At 41.2% G+C, this 22,129-nt stretch overlaps 1 protein-coding gene across 1 annotated transcript; it reads right to left on the bottom strand.

Annotated features, from left to right (window-relative positions):
• Nucleotides 1-6,434: 6,434 nt before the first annotated feature.
• Nucleotides 6,435-18,014, bottom strand: chrna4b (cholinergic receptor, nicotinic, alpha 4b). The gene is made up of 6 exons (XM_037104490.1): nt 17,701-18,014; nt 13,823-13,974; nt 11,840-11,884; nt 11,642-11,751; nt 8,646-10,068; nt 6,435-7,163 (listed from the first exon to the last, which is right to left on the bottom strand). Exons 1-6 carry the CDS (start codon nt 17,750-17,752, stop codon nt 7,038-7,040), a joined length of 1,908 nt encoding a protein of 635 aa, XP_036960385.1. The 5' UTR covers nt 17,753-18,014; the 3' UTR covers nt 6,435-7,037.
• Between the last annotated feature and the right edge of the window lie 4,115 nt (nt 18,015-22,129).

Genomic DNA, 22,129 nt, shown 5'->3' with positions numbered 1-22,129 from the left:
TCAGAGCCAGTCCTGACTTCCCTCAGGTCCTGAGTAAAACTGTGCTTCTACCCGACCTGTGAGCCGTGTAAAACATTTGCCACTGCCAGACGTTCACACCTGACACCCCAGTGTCAGAGTCCTCGCTGAGCAGTTTGCTTCATCTGTCTGTGAAAAATAAGTAGACCTCCACAGAATAGGATGAAGTGCAAACAGACAATACATGCAGTACTGCACTTTAATGCGTAAAATTGGTGGAGTTACCATTTAAGAACACCCAGCTGTGTCAGCTCCATCAGCAAACAAGGCTTAAAATTGTCTTGAGAGCCTCTTAAAAATATCCGGTAGCGTCAAGCTTACAAATGTTGAAACACTCCTGGTTCCCTCGTCAAAAATATTTATTAGTTACACACTTTGAAACGCTGAGACGCAGGCTTGAACTGAAGTCACTGGTTTGGCAGCATTCTCTCCTCCACCTACTGACATACAAGTAATGTCATAAACATGTGATGTGAATGTGATGTGACAGTTTTGCAGAAATGTCAACACGACACGTAGCCTATGACGCATACAGCTGTGAACGTATCAGTGGCTTGCAGAAATTTTAAGTGCCAACATTTTGCCCCCTGGTCACTGGGCAGGATAATCAGCATTTTAAATTCATTATATTCAATGTCAATCCATCGCTGTCCATCTTTCATTATTCTGGGGTTGTGGCTAAACTTTTACTGAGACACTAAATAATCTCTGCCAGTCATCAGTCACTGTGCCTATGAGGAATGCCATCATGCACACAGTTTGGACTGGTCCCTACAGAGGTTGCTGCTGGAGAGCACGCATTTCATTTTTGTAAACCCACATACAAAGGCGTGTCCGCGAGCTGAGCGGGCATTTTTCTCGAGCTGCAGTTTCTAAAAAAAAATCATTGCACGTTGGCGTCTGTCAAACACAATAAACTCACTTTTGTCAGGCACAAAGTCACAGAACTCACCTGGAAGACCAAGAGATGCGCTGCCCAAGATAGACTAACGAGGATGGATGTGCACTGCAGGCTGGCGCGTCATGCTCAAGGTTACCTAATTGCTTTTCCTCCAATTTACTCCTTTTGGCGTTTTTTTCCTATTGTGACAAGGAGGATGGTTCCACGTCGTCTACGTGTCGAAGTTGTAAACATTGTCACCTTTCGACACAATCAGGTGGCAGCCTCTTGTGTAATTTACGCTCCATGTGGGGTCATGGGGTTACGTTGGAAAGGTTAACTTTTTAATTACCAGCCACAACAGTGCAGCAGGTATTGTTTTCACCAATGTGGAACCTGGAGATATAGAGTAGTCTATCTATCTATCTATCTATCTATCTATCTATCTATCTATCTATCTATCTATCTATCTATCTATCTATCTATCTATCTATCTCTCTCTGCTTATCATTCATCTGGTTATCATCATCTGGTTATTAAAATGAAACACCTCTCCTTGTCTGTATTAATTATCACAGCCCTGGCATATGTGTCTGCGAAGACAATCACTTAATTGAGATTAGCACTGAAGGTCAGTTTTTCATCAAGGTAAATTTAATAGCATGACATTTAGTTGTAATTAATACATTTTTGTACTTGTGGGGCATTTTGCATAGCTTTGTCGCCGTGATCCATACAGAGAATCTTTATGAAGCTCTGCGGTCTGATTTGGCCTTCGTACAAGTATTTAATACTGAAATTTAAAATCCCTGCTCGATAGGCGTGTCTTATCATTAAATGGAAATTAGCATGTAGTTTCATTACGACCATCCCCACCTCATTTCAGAATTCAATTGACAATATACCGCAGTGTTGTGTTTCTAGGGGAAACTGGAAGGACAAATGGAAATTAATATCCGTTCATATATGAATCTTTGCATACAGACAAAAGACTAATCTAAGCTTTCTAAAGCTCCGTTGTTTTTTTGTTTTTTTTTACCCATTTGGAGACACATCGAAGGGCTACTTTGTATTTCAGACTATGATCCGGCCTTTCTTCGCCTGATTATGTGCTGGAATCGATGAGTAAATACACAGCGCTGCACGCACTTCACCTTGTTTAAAGTGCTGTGTTTCCATATTGTGCTTAATTGCCATTTTCTCCTGCCTGTGTTTTTACACGATGATCAATGGTTGGTCGTCTGCTGAGCCAGTGGAAATACAATCGTTTGTCGGCTGAGGTCAACACTGAGGTCATCACTTTGGGCATTCAGGTGTAACATTACGTGCTTTCAAATCTAATCAAATCGGAGGTTTTACGTAGATGGAGCAGCAGGATGTGTACGGGAACTAAAATAGAGTAGTAAAGAGTTGATGACATGCTGTATACAGTGGAGACATAAACAATTCAGAGAAGCAAAACAAGTGACTGGACGTCAGCTGTGTTCCTCAGGTGTTGTAGAGCAGTCGTGCTGCATTCTGAGCTTTGTTGGTGCACTTCCTGTCGCGAAGAAACAGAACTACAGTCAATTTGAACATGTGGGCATGAATTGAATTGAGGTTTTCCCAAGAGACAAGAAGGTAAAACATCACACTTGGACTACAATACACATACTTTAAAATGTGAAATCTTCTCCTTTTCCACTTGGAGTCATTTGCAGATGTCGTCCAAGTAACGCTGTCTCATACTCTTTCTATTCAATGATACGTGCGTCACTGTATTCATTATTCATTCTACGACTGTGTTCATCTCGTTCAATCACAGCTTGATTTTGATTTAGTATTCCAAGGCCAAAGCCTGAACTTTTGAAAAGAGAGTGACTTTATGAAATAATCAAACACCTCATTCAACCCTTTATTTTATCACACATGGAATTTATGAAAACAGAAAAATAACAAAAGTTGTGTTCAAGTGAGACAAAGAAGACATAGAGATATTAGGGGAATTTGGCACAAACACAAGCAAATCCAATTTGAATAAAGAGCTGAATCGTAGAAGAAAAAGAAAAAAACTGCAATAAAGTTAGAACAATAACTAATTGACAAAAAAATTGACATATTTTTTCTTCCATACTCTGGTTGACAAAATTTGCCAAATGTAAGGAACTTTCAAACACATCTTAAAGTAAACTGATAAAATTATGAAAATATTCTATACACTTAAATGGTATAGTTCACTACTGCCATTGTGAACTGAGTGTTTTGCTGTCATGAACACAAAAGCAGCTTCTCCACAGATTGTTGTAGTTATATCATAATTATTTAGGCTAATGACAACATTACTTTCAAATGTAATGCTCCCAGCGACAGTGTTGTGGCTCTTGCCCCCCATGTCCTCCCTGATAAAACTGTTGGTCACCCCAATGGCACCCAAACTCGCAAGTGCGCACGCCCCCATAGTGACCACACAGCCCCCTTCATGACTGTCCCCCCTCCCTCCTGAGTCACGTGTCCATAATATGCTTGTATCTCACATTTTAGCTACTACCAGGTGCCATTTTTTTTGTTGCTGTAAATCAAAAATATTACTATAAAAAAGAATAAATGCACCGCTCAGCCACCCAAAGATTCCCGCCCTCATGGAGAGTTTCTAGGGGTGCCCCTGTCTCCTGTATCTATTGTTGAAGGACATAAAAGATCCTTCTCCTTGGCCCTCTTACAAGAACTGCCTCAGTATCCTGACAGGTTTCACCCAAGTACTTAAACATGGCTGCTGGGATCCCCTTTTCAACCTGTTTGTCTGTTAATCAAAACAGTTCTATAACTCGATCACAGTAGAAGAAGTGTAGAATGTGTTCATCGGGTATTACAATACCGGAGCAACTTTTCGAACAGGACCTGATTTTGTGCTGTAAAAGCAACAATACCAAAGGTGTTTACCGACGGCGAGCAGTTGCCGCCGCTCCATCTATTGTTGTCAGCGTAAACATGGCGACAGACGAGCTGCTGAGGCCATGTGGCAGCGCAGTGGCAAGGAGAGGCTGCCACTCTCTCAGAGCTCTGTGCCGCTGTATTCAGAGTTTATAACGGTCCAACTTTTTCAACTTCCTGCCACGACTCGCTGCGCAGCCATAGCAACCACAGAGTGAAACAATACTGGAAAATGGTGTTCCCTGAATGCGACAGCTCTTCACCGGCAGGAAACAGATGGATCGGTGAAGAGAAACAATATCAGAGCATCATTGGCTTCACAGTCTGATTGTCCAGTCCTTGTTAATATGCAGCTATTATGATATTAGTCAAATAAACTATATTAATTTTTCATGTTGCTTGCCATTTCCTCTACTTTACGCTACAGCTTGTCGTGTTTATTACCTCGGCCTATAGAGAGCTACAGGAATGAATCCTAAAACATGGAGATATTATATCATTTTTGCACTGGTTTTCTCAAAAGTCTTTGGGTTTTTTGGATGGGTTTTTCAGTCTGTGGTTAACAAAATTGAGTGAAAAAGAAATGTTCACTCACGTCATACATCAGATGCATCAAAACATACCCTACACTTGAATTTTAAAGTGTTTACGTGTCTTAAACAAGGTGGTTGCTGACAAGTGGCTAAATGAGACTTGAGGTTGAATGAATGAATGAGGTTGTCGGGTTTAAACCGAACATGTAGACGCATCTTCTCCAGGAAACTATTCAAACATCACATTATCTCTAACATAAACTCTAACTTGAGCTCTAACAATTTACAGTTTTAAAGCTAAGCTAAAGCTAGTTGGCTACATTAGTATACATTAGAGCTTATTTCTGGAAATAATCCAAAATCCAATTTAAAAAAAAAAAAAAATCATAGACTTTTTATAGTAGAAAACAGGACGATACTCACTGGTTTAGGTCAACAGACCTAACAGACCATCCCAGCTGTGATGCTGAACCACTCTGCTGCCAGTTCGAAATGTTTGCCATGTGGTAGCGTAAGCAGCAAGTGCTTGTTGTATGAAAGCACATTAAAGGCCCCCACACACCACCCAGGCTCAAACCAACAGCCAACTGCCTTTATCCAAACACTCTGTTGCCTCTCGTCTGACCCGTTCGGCAGAAAAGTTGCATTGAAACGTACCTCCTCGACTCCACTCGCATGAGATCAGGTGGCAATACCCTCGAGCCAGTAATCGAAAACATTAAAACAGGAAATGACGGAATGGAGTGCATAGAAAAACAAAGCGCACACCATAGAGTTCAGCAGTCCCAAAAGCTTCCAATGCAGCCATCAGATTTGTTCCCGAACTCGTACAAGTCTCCCCGAACACTTCAGGTGGCCAACGGTTGGCCCAGTGTGTTTCAGGCTTAAGAATAAGAACTTAAAGTCTATGTGTATCCTTTCCTATCCGGTCCTTTCCTATTTTATCTGTCTTATAATACTGTAGGAGTTTACAGCCATGTAAGGTTTTTTGAGGAAAGTCATCAGGATTTATTCTCTGGAACCATTACTATCTAAATTAAATGGCAATACAGTCAATTGTTGTGATTTTTTTAGTCTGGACCAAAATGGTGGACTTAGTAGATGGAAGACCAACTTTCACACCGCTCTGCCGTTGCAAACAAAAGAGAGCATGTCGGGTCAACTTCAAGAAAAAAAGCATTACATAAACCTTGTATCCAGTGTCCTCTGCCAAGTTGTTTTAATCAGTTTTGAAGCGTAATTAACCTTTGCTTCATCGTTGTGAAAGATTTGTACAAAACTAATGGTCTAATCATTAGTGAGTTTAAATCATGTTCAATTTATCTGTTGCAGATATTGAAAAGTTCCATCAAGAAAAGCAACGGCATGTCGTTGTCAAAGTTAAGAGCATTTGATATTAAAAAGTTGGGGATATTAAAGTTATCTCGTTTATAATAATTAATACTTCTCTTTGTATGGTAATGAGAATATCACATTTGTTACATTTGTGATGCACTAACACTAATAAACTGTGGCTATTCTTCGCTGACATCACTCTGGATGCTTATTTTCTCTTCTGTTTTACTAAGGAGGATAAACAGAAGTGACTTCATTATCAGCTTTTCACACTTCCAATATTTGCTACCTCAGGAAACCTGAAATTCATTTTGTCCATCAAGTTTTTGTTTTGCAATATCAAAGCAATTACATCTCCTGTCAGATCTAACTGTACGGCACACAGTGTCAGATGAGGTGTAGAAACAGTTTTATAAAAATCTAATACAAGAATTCTAATGTCAGCAATATTAATGTGGCAGTTTTTTATTGATGTTCAACTTTAACTATAAATATCAATCGCTAGAAAGAAGATAATGGGCTTTAAAAGTCATGCTTGACAAACAAATAAAACATTTAATCTGTGCCAATCATTCCACTATTATTCTACCTGTTTATCAGGCAGTAGAAAAAAATCAAATGTGCCCATGCCTTTTTAGTTGGCTGGGATTGAGGTGAGCAGAGATTGACGTTAAATTGCTCCCAGTTAACAACAAAGTGCTCCAGAGGTAACAAATAGAATGGCCGAGAGGAATAATTGAGTAAATGATTTTATTTAATGGCTAGGATTAGAAAATAACAGATATATGTGTGCTGGCCAAAGCAGTGGCCTGACAAAAACACCTGAACACACTCAACTCCTTCCCAGCACTGAATATTGACAAATCATGTTGCACAGAAACATGAATATTTTATGAATATTCGGTGAGTTCACTGCACTGGCAACTGTGCTGTTGTCAAAGAAACATCGACATTTTCATCAGGAATGTTAAAATTGAGATTCAAACCAAACCTTCTACAGTCTTATAAATATCTCATGGTCCTTCTGTGCTGTTTTCTGCAGTTGTAAATGGGTCTCTTTTTCTCTGCTTTTTATGAGGGTGACAGCTTGAGCCATACAGCTCAATGTCAAAATGGAGTGGTGCAGAAGGATATTTTTGCTGTTGGCCTTTTGCCCTCATAAAGAATTCATATACCCAGTGGAATCAGTGATAGATATTTAATCTCGGTTCTCCGTCCATAACCTTTTGATAACCTGGGGCGAGAGCAAGGAGTGTGACTTGTAGCTCCTTTGAAAAATAGGAAATAAAAAGATAAATGATAAACCGTTCTTATTTTACAATATGAGACAGCGTGTTTTCCCGGAAGTGTTCGTGGAGGTTCTAGATCATTCCAGCCAGCCAAGGAGGAAGAAAGAGTCCAACAGATCCCAGTATACACACCAGTACAAACATCCAGAGGAATATCCTGTCAATGACCATGGCCACATACTTCCAGTCTTCCTTTACCTGGCGGGGGAGGAGACAGAGCAGAGAGGGACATTTTGAATTTCACACCGCACAACCTCTCTTTTTACCAGCTGTCAGTTTTCACCCTTGATTGATTTCTCTCGAATGGCTGATTTTCCCATTATGAGGCAGCTATCTCCTAAATGTCAGTCAATCCTTGCTTGTCTCTCTTATGAAAAATTCAAGGTCAAATTACCGAGGTCCCATTGCTCCAAAGACAGGCCCTTTCTGGCTGGAGATAGAAGGCGCATTGTGTTTCTGACAGTGACTTGTGTCCATGAATGAAATAACTTCAGCCACTGACTGTAGAATAACTGTACCTGTTTTTAAACTTCTCCTCCCTGCCATTTCAGAAAGACAAATTCTTTTTTTTTTTTCACAGCGACTCAACAATTAATAGTGAATCAGTAATAGATACTTAAGAGACTTCAAAGTTTTTTACCCTGAGCAGTTCACCAATTATAATACAGTTTCACTGGGCAACTTTAAAGCAATTTAGAAGAGTAATGCAACTATTTAACATGGTCTCAACTAAAGACCAACAGTGTGACACATGAACAAATAAATAAGGGAGTCTCAGTAAATATTTTTTTTAATTCTCTGCTGGTAATTTTCTCTAAAAAAAAAACTGTAATTATGCAATACATACTACTGCAACAACTGAGCAAACCAACTGATTGTGCGTTGTAGGAACACCCGCCATTGGATTACAAGGTACAGCCTGATGCCAGTAAACTCTGATAGTTTTGAATGCGACCAGCTCATTATGGCTCCTGTTAAAGCTGCCATGAAACAGCTAGTGCACTGCTAATGGCTGTGGCATAATAACATGTTTCTTTTAAGAACAGGCTGCCATAGAAGGACTTTCAGTAGCCAGTAGTGTTTAATAGCATTATTTAGCAGTTACTTTAGCAACAAGCAGCCTAAAGCTATCCGTCCAGAGTTAAGGCAGAGCATCTGGAAGCAAGCAGACACTATTTCCCCATTAAATATAATCCAGTTTCACCCAAATCAATACATTTATAAAGTTGTGTCTTTGTCCAGTAATCCATTAGGCCGGTTCCCAGAAAAGACTCTGCTGTAGCAGCTTTAGTCTTTTTATATCAATAGCAGCATCATTGAAATTAAGGGAGGGATTATTGGAGGCAAAATTAGCATACACCCCAAGGAAAGGATGAGTCATTATATGTAACATTTTTAATTATTGTTTTCCAAGAAGTTACAAATTACCATCAAAATAATCCTCAAAACATGTACCTGATATTGGTGGTTTGCTTGCTGTAAGAAAACAGTGGTTCAAATTTTAAACGAAAGCCCTGTTGCACATGGTAAAGTTTGGATTGACCACGTATCCAACATCATGAATCGAATCTGACCAACTAAATTAAGCCATTTTAAGTTAAGCGGTGCTCTTTGAGACTTTCAAGTATTAGCTCTAAACATTTAGAAACAGTTACTTTAAGATAATTTACGTCAACTTACCGAAAAATCTGCATCCTCTGCCCTGAGATGATCAGCAATGTACTGAACTCCCTCTATGGCTCGTTGCATAGCTGGGGAAATAGTTTGAACTACGGTGGTCTGTTGGGTACTTGCGTCTTTAGTAGACGCTGCTGTGAGGGTTTCTGCTATGTGATCTGGTGAGGCTTGTTTCTTCAGCAGCCCTGTGGTCCCTTCATCATGCAGACAGCAGTACTGGAAGCTGTGGGAACGACATCGATGTCCATCTGGTTGAGGAAGCTCCTTCTGTTGGTCAAACATTTGCTCAATACTGATGGAGCGGCCATTCGGGGCAAGTGTATTGAGTTCTTCCCTGGATAGGCTGCGAAGTGGCCCCAGCGGCAAAGTTGGGGGTAAGGATAGTTGGGAAGAAGATGAGGCAACAGAGTTGTGTCCACGTAAGGATTGTTTCTCTGAGAGAACTGAGTACTGGCCGGACGGGGACTGGCAAAAGATGCTGGCCTTTAGAGAGTGCTCTTCCTCACTGCAGTCATCAAGCGGGGAAGAGGGTGGAGAAGGTGAGCAGACAAGGATACTTGGACTGTCAGATGGAGTCTTTGGGTGGGTGTTCTCTACCTGGCCCATCTGTCTCAACCCTGTCTCCAGCCCTGACCAAAAGGCCTGGGAGTTTCCTGTTGCAGATATGGTGGTAGGACGGTGCATCATCTCAATGAGCTTCTTGCAGTTATCCTTGGCTGTGCCCGGCGGGCGCTTCATGAAGAGGACTCTAGGAACCATATCCAAGAATACTCTCCGCACCCACTGAGGCATGCCATGGGTTTGTGGTGATCGATGGTGCACGTTTAACACAAAGACCGTAATTATGATGGAGAGCGTGACAAAGACCATGGTGAAGAGCAGGTATTCACCGATCAGTGGAATCACCAGCGATGTGGACGGTATTATCTCTGTGATCAGCAGGAGGAAGACTGTAAGGGACAGTAACACCGAGATACACAAGGTGATCTTCTCTCCACATTGCGAGGGCAAATAGAACACGAGCACAGTCAAACAGGAGATCAGCAGACAGGGGATGATTAGGTTAATGGTGTAGAACAACGGCAGCCTCCGAATGATGAAGTAGTAAGTGATGTCTGCGTAGATCTCAGTGCAGCACTCATACTTTTTGGTGTTGTACTTGCCCACTGCATTGACAATGACCCACTCTCCGCTCTCCCAGTAGTCCATCTGGTCCACATCGCCGGCCATGCTGATCAGATCGATCTTCGCACGATCATAGGTCCACGAGCCAAACTTCATCTTGCAGCTCTGCTGGTCAAAAGGGAAAAAGGTGACATCTATGCTGCATGAAGACTTGTAAATGGCTGGCGGCATCCACTTTATACGGCCGTCATAGAACAGGTGCGCCTTCGTCAGGTGAGTTACAGCGAAGTCGCCATCAGCGCTGCACAAAAAGCAAAGGGGAGAAAGGATCAGTCATTTCTCAAAGTAAGTTAACTATAAATTTGTAATTACCTAGTTAGAAGTTGCACTTCCAGACTTTCATTCTGTCCCCCATCAAAACTTTTAGATGGAATGTCATAAATATAGCAGTTTTTATCACATCCAGCGACTTCTAGAAGCTACAAGCTAGAGGCTAATAGTACTTTATCTAAAAAAACAGATGAACTTGAAGGACAAGTCGTATCATTAGCACTTCTATCATAGCACTTTTGCGTTTAAAGAATCTTTGACAAATAGCAGTTATGATTTTTTTTGAAATGCTAATTGCAATGCATATCAAATTATAATTATAATTATATAATATATATACGCACAAATACAAAAACATATTTGGATAATTATTCACTGTGATGCAAATGTAATTTCTGTCACTTAACACTGACATGTCACAAACTTCCCCATCCTCCTGTCTTTCATCTCCTGCCTCTATAATCTGATTAATCTTTGTTATAATCCTTTTATGTCATCTAGTCTTCATCCTTGATTGATTCAGTCTGCGTTGCCTTTGTCCTGTTCTGCCTGTACTGTTTAGAACATCTACATGTCAGAGCTTTCTGGGTTCCTTATTTGTTTCTGAACGTAAGCCTGTGTTTTGACCCAGCAAACACAGACCAGCTGTGAATCAGATATTTTGTTGTACTTATAAATTCAGACATAAATTTAACAGTGACGCCAAGACAACGTAAACCTATTACCAACACAACAATATAGCAACGATGAAAGAATTCATGTTCAAATCTGTAGTATATCCAAGAGGTTCAGAAATTAGATATCTACTTTTAACCCTGGTGCTCATGGCAGCAATTACATCTCTGGTCATTTTTTTTTCTTAGTGAATGCAGTTTTATTTGTGTTGTGGTTGTGAAGCTGATCGAATGAAATGTTGCTTTGTTAAGTTTCCTTGGGTGACTTAAAAGGTGCTAAATAGATTGTATTATTATGATGATGATGATTATGATTATTATAATTAATGTGGGGAACAGTTAAGATAATTATCTGTCTCCATCCTGCTGAATATTTTCATGATGGTGATTCATCCACCACATCCCTGCTGGGAAAAAAAACAGCATAGACCAGCACCAAAACACAACATATGCTGGTCTTTCTGGTGACCAGTCACTAGTTTCGGTGCTGGTCTATGCTGGTTTTTGATACAGTCCTCCGTAGAGCCGATGTCCCTTATTTAGAGTCAGACAAATACAGGTCAAACTGAGGCACTCACTCTGAATCTGAAACACATCCAGTTACATTTAATCTTCTAATTCCAGGTCTAATGCATTGCATTGTACAATTTTTGTAACCCCATCCATTAAGTCTGACCCTGTCCACATTTATCTTGACTAAATTACTTTATGATGTTGGCAAGCGACAAGATATTTGGCACAACAACAGAATCTTTCTGTTTTTACCTCCAGTCATACCATCTGTTGGAAAAAAAACATGAAAATATGAACATTAGTTGGTCGGATTGTTTCGCCTCGATCTAGGAATCTCTTCATGAGGTAGAAACTCACTTGTTGTAGAGGACGATGTCGGGCCTCCAGATGATCTCTGAGGGAATACGGATGGAGGTGACATTTTCGTATTCCTCCGGGTTCCAGCGGAGTTTGTAATCATTCCATTCCTGTGGGAAGACATTCATCATATTCATATTCTGTAGGTGTTTGTTAGACTGTATGTTGAGCTTGAATTTGTCTCTCATCATCACATACTTGCTTGACCCAGACGTTTGTTGTCATCATCTGGTTTTTCTCATCCTTATTTTATGTGAACAGAAGAGAAAATTAAAATCAGTTAGAGACTACATCAAAATATATACCCTCTATTAATAAAGACAGATTAGTTGTGTAAGAATACAGGAAAAAATATATATATATAAGGCAGAGGCTTGTGCAGAAACACCCTCACTGTATAATATATGTTGCTTTGCTGCCACTGCTGGTAAGCTGCTTCCTCCAGCTCATTCTCAGCAACATCTAAGACACAGCAGTCAGTGGAAACAGTGCAGGGGGAGACAACTTCACCCTGAGCTGACTCTCACTAGAAGGCATGCGGTGCAAGCACTGTCACCTAATTGTGTGTCAAAAGCCTGGTGAATCTCCCCCGCAGCCATGCAGGTGCTGCACATGCTGAGTTTTAAAGCTGCACCGGGCAACTTTGCATGTCTCCAAATGTCAGTTAGGTGTTTCGAAATGGTTTTTGCCTAAATTAACAGGAAAAACACTTTGCGAACTCCGAAGTGTCTGTCATGCAAAGACACCACAGACGCAAGAGACACCAGCTGGGTTGCTGTTTAGGAGACAGTTTTGAATATTTATTGCGAGCGTTAGCCTACTTGACAAGTGAATTTAATTTGGGAAAATAATTCAATCTCTTCTGTTGTGGTTTAATTTCCGCTGATAAGTGATCTGTATTTTCAAATTTATCTCTCGTGTCTGGTGTAGCTTTGAGCTGGTTGCTATTGATATGATCATAATGAATATAGCACATAAGACAGAAAGAGAACAAGTGAGAATATATCCTTTAAACAAATGCATCGCACCAATACCATCATGGCATGGCATTTAAACTGACTACACTTTACAAGCTGTTTCACATGCTGCAGATGACCAGCTTATTAGCTATCAATCCTGTGAACAGATGTTAAAGACTCAAACCAATGGCCAGCTGCCTTTATCCGACCACTTGCATTGAAACAGACCGCCTCAGCAACTGCCAACTACACAGCAGCGCATGCGTTCTGCTTTATGCAATAAGCCTCCTTAACATCGGGTGGCGCTAGTCTTGTGCCAGTACTCCAAAACACGAGACAGGAAATGACAGAATAGAGTGCCAACCATAGATTAGCAGAGAAAAACAAACCGCACTCAATACTGGCTCAGTATTCGTTTGACCTGAGAAGACATTTGTGGAATACAATACTTGGCATTACTTGAAAGATCATTATGGCATCTGCCTGTGAGAGAACAGCGATTTTCAAAGCAGACATTTATGCTGTCGCAGACCAAAACACTGCTGGTTGATGTGAATTGGATTTTAAACGCATAATGTCATTTCTGCCACAAGGGGTCGCTCCATCAAAACAAAACAAAAGACATTTGTGAGTGTTCTGTGGGACGGGCAGGACTGATCAGGAGGACAGAGCCAAGGCTGGAGGAGAGAGTTGGGTGCAGAGTCATATCTCCTTGAGGAAAAAACACCCAGAGTTATGCTCTGATCTGGGGCCATTCATGATGGGAGGAGAGCTCAGATATTACTTTCTAACTTTTGGGTTTCAAAAGTGGATTTATCTTCACTCCTGTCTAAATCTGACTGGTGCAGCAATCTGCCTGGGTGAACTCAAATGTCAGATGTTTATGTATTGTAATGTTGATGACAGCAGTTGTTGCTGCTGGAGGGAAAATGTATCAAACTAAAGGTACAGCATTGCAAAGAGGAGAGGGTAACGTAAGACAGATAACCGGAGTCTCTGGCGAGTGCTGAGTTCAATGAGAGCTGACCTGAATTTTTTGTTCATGAAATACTGTTTCTTGGAGAGAATTTGTGGATTTAAACATTATTGGAAACATTTGGGACAATATGAGCACACAACTCGGCAAAAAGGTCCAGTCATTTTAGAACATTTCTAATGCAGAATTCTTGCATACTGTTTATTTAACGGTGAAATCCAGTGTCGGCTGCGAGGTTTTACTCACCACATCAATAAGCTGGGCAATGGACAGTCCAAAGTGAACTAGCACTGTGTCTGTAGTGTTCTCCACAGGCCGGGAGAGCTTACTGTAATTTACAAATAGATCATGGAGCAGCCTCTCCTCGGCGTGAGCACGTGGTCCAACCTGTGAAAAAACTGAGGGGAAAGAAGACAAGATGTATGTTAAGAAAGCTGAGACCAACAATGTGGCCGTTTATGTGTCATGTAGAGGTCCAGTGTAGGATTTAGGGTGATCCATTATACCTAATATCGATAATCCTGTTTTTTAAATAAGTGTTTACCTGAAACTAGTCTAGAATAAGCCTTTTATATTCTCAGAGGAGTTCACTGCCATGTTTTTTACAGTGGTCCATAAGGCTCTCTTGGCTCTAGAGAAGGCCTTTTACATTGTTCACATTTTTAGCTGCCGCAGGGGTAAGGTGAGACGAGGGGTGTTCAGTTGGTTAAAAATCTGCAACCTCACTGCTAGATGCCATTAAATCCTGCACACTGGTCCTTTATTGTCTTTTTTGTATCTTAAAACAACACATTCAGATCTTTGCTAAATAGTAAGTATACTGTATTTGCACATGCATCAGTTAATATTACTACTCCTTTGTGATCTTCTTGAGCAGACTTTGCAAGTGATGCTCTACATACTTATAACCAGTTTGGATTGTTTGTTTGAAAAACAAAATTGTGATTTCAAATGCACGATGTTGACACTGAATATATTATTTAGTGTCTTCAATACATTTGTCTATAATAGATATTGTGGATGTGGCCATGCCGCTATATAGATTCCACTGTTGTAGATACAGGGTGTAATCTAAAAGGAGGGTGACCTCTATTATACAGGTGGCGAATGGTTATATGAGACCGTATCTGAGTGATGAGACAAACATAGTGGGGAGGGGCGGGGAGCAGGAGATGAGAGACGGTAAAAGAGGAAGGATGAATCTGAATCTGAGGACATCTGTTGTGTCTCTGAGCAGACGTGCTGATGGAGCGATCTGTCGAGACGTCTCATCCCTTCCTCGCCTCCTCCTCTCCTCTCGGCCTCACTCTGCCAGAGTGTCTCTCGGCCGCGGCCGCTCTAATGGAGCGACTCAATCACGCGCAGCCCCTTAACAATCAGCTCACATAGCACAGACGATGACCTAACGAGGTCTGGGAACAATTAAAGAGACGAGGACCGTCCCGAGGCTCGTACAGTACAATGTCCTTTGTGTTCCAATCCCCTGTCATATTGAATTTATCTATTCTGGACATTGTGCATCTGTGCAGGTAATTCACTGGCACGGCAATACATCCCAGGCTGTGGTTTGGTTTCACCAGCCTCACTGATATTGGATTATGGCTGGCAGTGATGCACATTTGAATGTCTTCTTTGTGTATAGAGAATTGTACTGTTCATTGCTCGCTGTGATAGTGTTTGTTCAGGAGGGATCTATGTGTCCATTAGTCTTGGACAAAGACACGCTGCTGTTCTAACTTGTATTCTTTCAACATGGACACAGGTGCTGTTGTCATGCTGCCGGCCTTCCTCTCCAGGTCCTCCCACCCACTCAATCAAAGCTGATGGGCTGTCCTTCAGTTGCTTGAAAACAGGCATCCTCAATTTTTAAAGGTTCGGGATCAATATCTTATTAAATGGACATAGTTTCTTATTTTCCCCCCACGTCTTCTCTTCCTGTTTGCAACTGAATCCGTTTGACATGTCCAGACGTCCAACAACCTTGAGACGTCTCTGCGTTTGTCAGATGAGAGGAACAGACGAGGGGAGCATTGTTTGATCACATCAGCTCTGCGTGATATCTGTTGAATGCAGCTGATATTAAATAAAGAGAAACGCTCGAGTAGATTCTAAAGCAGCCTAGCAACTAATAGGTTTAGATGGGGGAGCTCGCAGGGTGTCCTGACATTGCCAGTGTGTGGGTCAGAGCAGTAATGTGTGCTGGCAACACACTGTTGGATGAGTTTACTTCTGTACAGTGTGTCTTACAGGACTCTATGAATAGCACAGGTACAGACTACGGTGTGACTATTCACTTACGACAGAGGAAATTCTAACTTTCTTTTCCGTTTTAAGAGAATATACCTTACATCATGACATTCTCCTTCATAATTAAACCCAGTACGCTCACATTATTGATCGATGCAGACATTTAAAATCAAGCAAGATCAATTATGTGCATCATCCAAAAAAAAAAAGTTCAGAAAATTCACTACAATATCATTTCTGATGCTCTCAGTGTTGTGGGGGGGACGAGCCACAAGGCTCCATCCCACCCGGTTATCCACGCATGTCAGAGATACAGGACCCAGTTCTGTCCTCATTTGATCAATGTACTCTCATAAGCGAATACTGCATGAGCAGCAAATATCACTTTTTTTTATACAAGTGAGACGTGCCCCCAAACCAGGCAGAGGAGGCTCGTTACCAGGTCACTAAGCAACTGTGGGAGTATTTACCTCTTTATTCACTGAGAACTAAAGAGAAAGACAGCATCTCGTTGTGTGCTGAAGGTTGAATTTTTGTCATGATTTTGATATTCAAAATGAGAAAAAAACACCTTTCTGATGAATAATGGCACTGGAACTTGGTTAGAGATTGTATGGAAAATTATTGTAAATGATTTTAAATAAGCAAGACTTCCACTGCCTTTCTAAATACTTCCTTTGAACGGGTTCCCTCACTTAGAAAAGAACTGCAACACCCTCCCCTCAGTCCTCCACTCCCCAGCTCCTTCTTTTGTCCTTCTATGATGTATCAGTTCCTTGTTTCCAACCAACAGGCATGCACAATGAAGGAGAATCCCCTTCCCACTCAACTCATTAGTGAAATACATTCTAGCAGGTGTGTAAGCTACGGCTGACAGTGACCCTGATAAAGACCAATGTTGGTTGCAACACATTGGTCATTTTATTTACATATAGCCCAGGGCTGGGCTATATATACAATATATATCATTATTCCTGATATGAGACAATGTATCATCTTAGATTTTGAATATGATTATATAGTGTTATGATATCAGTTTATTTTCTGAACTAACCAAACTGTTCTACTTATTTAAATCCTGGCCTTAACACTCTGATTATTTATATTTAAAAAAATCTCGTTGTGTTAATACATTGTGAAAGTACCAAAAGTCATCCCTACAATATTGCCACAATATTGATATTGAGGTAATGAATCAAAAACATTGTGATATTTGTTTTTGATTACTTTGATTAGTCCAGCTTTTTAGAAAAACATCAAAATGGTGAGTTATCATCATCATATCATTATCATTTATCGTAATTTGGCCTAAAATTACTGTGATATTAATTTAAGGCTATACCTCTCAACCCTAATTTGCACATACCCTTCAGTGCCTCGGATTGTTTGTAAAGGGAGACTTACATTTCATTTTTTTTTTTATCAGGACTATATTTCACCCATGCAATATACCCTTCACAGGATGGAAGAAGCAGCTGAAGTTTCCAGAGAGCACATGGATTTGATTACCATAAAGATCCAGCAGCACTTCATCCTCCTCTCAGTATCTCCAAATTATACATAAATGGCAAATATAACAAAACAGAGGAAATTAACCAAATGCAATAAACTTCCCACAGCCCCTTAAATCCCCACGCATCAACTTTGCTCATGCTGATTGACTTGAGCACCAGTTATATATTTGCCCCAGAGCACATTTTTTGAAAATTTATCATTTTTGACAAGTAAGAGAGACCTTCCCAAGACATGATTGAACAATTTCCTGGTACCCCATCTTTTTGTCCCCCTCTCCCTAATCACTGTCACACACGCCCTTATGTTGATATATAAACTGATAGGTGAAGCTGCTGAAAGTGACAGAGAGGGAGATGATTTACCTTGTGGACAGAGACTGAAGAAAAGTAAACTTAAACATTTGTATAAATCCATAGTGCCCTTAGTCCTTTAGTAGGATCCAACTCTATGAAAGAACCCCCTCCAACTTCTGCTGGATCTCAGTCATCTGTCCTGTAGCAGTGAGTCTTCAGGAGGTTCAGACTAGGTTAAACAGCCAGATGGAGAGGTCGTGTCGGTCCATGTCAGCAGCGGGCCCGGTGTCCCTCTTGGTCCCATCTGCCCATCTCCTCAGTCGTTCTCCTGTCCGGTCCGGGTGTCAGTATGTAGTTTAGTTGACCAAACACTTAAAAGTCCCTCCTCGCTCCACTGGAATCCTTCATCCAAGTGTGGCTTATCCCTTTCTCCTCCACCCTCCCTGTCTACATTACTCCCTCCCTCGTCTCTCATCTCTCCGCCTCCTCATCTCATCTCTCTCTCTCTCTCTCTCTCTCTCTCTCTCTCTCTCTCTCTCTCTCTCACTCACACACACACCTCATTTCTCTCTTTGCTTTTTCTCTCTCCCTCCCACTTATTTGCTTTTCTCCCAGTTCCAGTTTTCTGTCTCTTCTTTACTTTATTCCATGAAAAACAGTCAACTTTCTTTTTGTCTGTGTATAAATGTGTGTGTGTGTGTGTGTGTGTGTGTGTGTGTGTGTGTGTGTGTGTGTGTGTGTGTGTGTGTGTGTGTTTGGTAAAGAGAGAGGTATGTGTTGAGGTTTTCTCCCCCAGTATATACAGTGCACTTGAGCAGTGCTGCGTGTGTTTTTGCAGATCAGTTATTTGTATGTGAGCTACGTCCAGACTTGGGGAAGTGCCGGTGAGTCATAGGGACCTGGACCCTCTTCAATCTCCTCCCTGCCCTGTCTCCCAGGAGAGAATCACCTCCAATCCCCCCACCCTTTTATCTTACCGCCCTCCTTTCTCTTTTAAACACCCCTGACCCTCACCTGAAGTCATTTCTCCACGTAACGTCTTCCAAACAGGCAGAGATTTCTCTTTCTCCGTCAGCCTCTGTGCGCGCCGCTGCTAGTCTCCTTTACAGCTTTTAGACGTCAGCACGGCTCAATGCCAAGGCTGGTCATCTATTGAGACGGATGCGTTTGCTGGAGGTGTGTTCACTGATGTCCTATATCTTTTTACTTTTCGCCAGCTATGCCATCATGTCATATTTTTGATGACAAAAAGAAGGGAAATCACCGGAGATACTGAGAAAACCTTGACTTAAGAGTCATGTTTGCTTGAGATTAGCTGAGGCAGACGCCTGCTTTTGACTTCCTGACAGTTCTTTCCAACTGTGTTATATGATAGAGTGCAACAAAAGAGGTCCAGGCGGAGATATATTTTGCTGCTCTAGATGTCTTTGTCAGATATGGTTCTTTTCAATGCACTATGAGCCCACAGAGAAAAGCCTCCGCAGTGTACACATTGATTTTTTCTAATCAAAGACGCAGCTCTCTTGATCCGGTGATGACTAACTTTGACTTGACAGATGAAGAGATTCCTCTCACCGGTGTGCCGCCACAGCGCAGATGTATGTTCTTGCCATCAGAGATTTGATAGTGATTATTCAGTTGAATATCTGACAGGAGTCCAGCAGGAATTTGTAAGTGGGACAGCGACACAGCAGGGGGCCGGTGGAAGAGGAAATTTCACAGTTAAGGGCAGGGCGCACAAATAGGCCAATTACAGCCTGGTGGCTGACACATGTGTTAGTTTATCTCACGCCCACATATAGACACATATAAGCTCCTTCTGTGGACACCTCAGATGATGAAAAGGACCATCTGTGCACTCTTGGCAGGGTAGGGGAATATGAGGAGTGGCAGCATTCACCTCTTGTAACAGCATCTTTAATAATTCAACGTGTCCTGATGTCAGAAATGATTTGGCAATCGCCAGGCAAGCACTTTGACCTCTGCTTCAGATGGTCACAGCTCAGACATACTTGCTGTCAGTTTGTGGGCGTCTTTGTAAACAGCTGAGGTGGGTGGCTGCTTCTGTCTGGCACCAGTGCAGTGTAAACTGTGCAGTGTCTTGCTGTTGATAATCTTCAAATTCGGGTAGCAGTTTTGTCAATATGTGCACACAGGTTTTAGCCACCCCAAAGGACTGGCTCTGGGGAATGCTAATGTCGGTCCATCACTTTGCTCCAGACTGTATCTTTTGGATCGATTGCCATGAAATTTCATGTGTGAACCAAGCATGAAATCTATGGATTTTAGTGATTTTCACCACTTAACAACAAGGTTATTAAGTGATAAAATAGCCAGTAAGGAATGACTCAGCATATATTTGATAGTCAGTATGTAGTTGTTTATTCATTCCTGAGTATCTGAAACAGGACTACTGAGTAGGTAATGATGAGTTACTGGGGAACAGACTGGGATATAATATATTAATGGGTCATTAGGTAATTATTAGTTCATCACGTTCTTAATGAGTAGTTCCTGATTATCTATAAACCAGATGCTGGGTGGTGCAAACTCATGAAGACTCATTCGTTACTAATCACTTAATAATAAGCTATTCTTTTCGCGCTACCTTAGGTAAGGTACATCATGCTTATATGTTAGCCATTGCAAATATTGTTAGGGTGTAAGTCTCACTAATGCTACAAAATATGACTTGTCATTATTCAGTTGCGATTCTAGAGTTTGTTGGGGCTCAAGGCAAATATTCCCAGGGGACCCCTCCAACCAGAGAACATCTCCATCATGTTCAAAATGATAATCTAACCTTTTTTCTAATTTCCAATATTCACATGAGTAGAATTCTCCAATATAAATAACAAGAAAAACAGAGCAAGTAAAACCTTATTCAATAACCTAACTTAAACATTGTCAGACTGTAAATAATCCTTACTTCAAGGTCAGTGATCATCAACTGATAAATCATTGATTATGAGGCAGTGGTGCACAGTATAGTGCCTGGATGGGAGGTTTAGGGGATCAAGTTGTCACTGCAAAAAGTGCAAATCTAAATAACAAGTGGGGGCCCCTTATTTATATACAAATTTCTTTGGGGGCCCTAAATTGCCTGATTATTCTAAATTGATGGTGTGACTCTGTGAATATTGATATGTAGCATGAATAAAATGGTGAAAAATTCTGGTGTCTCTGGTCTGTTATTAAGGATCTAACTCTGAACCCCTGGGAAAAATCCAGTTGCGAATTTTTATAATCCTGATGAAGTAATACTCAGTATTATGTACCACTTTATTTAAGGGGACACAAAAAGAGTAAGAAACGATTACTCCTTGAAAGGGACCACAGGGGGCAATAGATTTGAAAAGAAGTTAATAGCACCCACTGCCTGTGGTCGACCTTGTTCACCCACTTCAAAGTGCGTACTAATGCTTTTAGTTTAGCAGCTACAGTGAAGATTTTGGCTTTAAAAAGGTGAGTAAATAATGGCTTCCGGAGACTTTCATGTCTTTGGGGTCCCCAGCTACTACAATTGTTTAGGAGAATGCTGCAGTGCTGCAGAAAAGTTTTGTGGACTATAAAACTTCACCTGACTTTCCATCAGCATGATTGTGAGTAGAGAATGAACTGAACTCTCATTTTTGGGTGAAAAGTCTTGAATCTTTGACTTTTTTACAAATAGACCAGTATATTAAAAGTCTAAACAATTTACCCATCATCACCATTCGGGTTGCTGTCACTGCATGCCCCTTACTGACCTTAAGGAAACAAAGAAGAAGTAACATTCAGTAGCATTCTCAGTGGTCATCTTACCTATTCATATAGCTCTCTAAAGAGGGATACATGTATGTATATGAATGCGAATGTATGTGGCAACAAGACCAGTGGGAGGCTGAGCTATAGATTCTATGCTAATCAGCGAGTAAAAGTAGCCGTGAGGGGATTGAATCATACGTAACAACAGTAGCATTATTGATGGACTCCCCAAACCCAGTGAAGCATCTGTAGTATTGATCAAATCACAGAGTATGTTCCCACTGAGGCCGGCTTCAGTGAGGAGAGCTCCCTGGAACAGCCCCAGGATCTGAGATCACCAGGTCAGCTCGCAGTGATTCACACGGCTCTTTTTGTTACACTCACTCTGACACACATCCACCTTCACACACACAAACCCACACAGACACAGGGATTCATCCCATGCATGCATAAACATCTAGTCTGCTAAGGCTGCCAGGATCCCCTGTCAATCATGGCTACTGCATCTTTTTTTTTTTTTTTTTTAAAAAAGAGAGAGAGAGAGACAAAAACCCCATCTGCACTTTTCCTGGATTATCTGTGGAAAATAAAATCGTGTCACATTTACTCCTCTGCCAATGCCTTGCAGGGATTTGAACGAAAGGGTTAGGTCTTTCTGGTTTAAATAATACATATGTTGTTGCCCTTTGCTGTCACACAGCCTTATTTTTGTCAAGTTTGCTTTTAGGATGGAGTCGAATTGGATGGAACC

This window comes from Acanthopagrus latus, chromosome 7 (genome assembly GCF_904848185.1).
Source record: "Acanthopagrus latus isolate v.2019 chromosome 7, fAcaLat1.1, whole genome shotgun sequence".
Lineage (NCBI taxonomy): Eukaryota > Metazoa > Chordata > Actinopteri > Spariformes > Sparidae > Acanthopagrus > Acanthopagrus latus.
The sequence above is the reverse complement of the archived record's forward strand: the minus strand, read 5'-3'. Positions and strand labels throughout refer to the sequence as shown.

Coding starts and splice junctions, on each gene's coding strand:
- chrna4b (XM_037104490.1), bottom strand. CDS start 17,752: ATGGATTTATACAAATGTTTAAGTTTACTTTTCTTCAGTCTCTGTCCA. Junction 11,752..11,839: donor CAAACGTCTGGGTCAAGCAA/GTATGTGATGAT, acceptor GTCTTCCCACAG/GAATGGAATGATTACAAACT. Junction 7,164..8,645: donor CAGAGGATGCAGATTTTTCG/GTAAGTTGACGT, acceptor CTCCCCCGCCAG/GTAAAGGAAGACTGGAAGTA.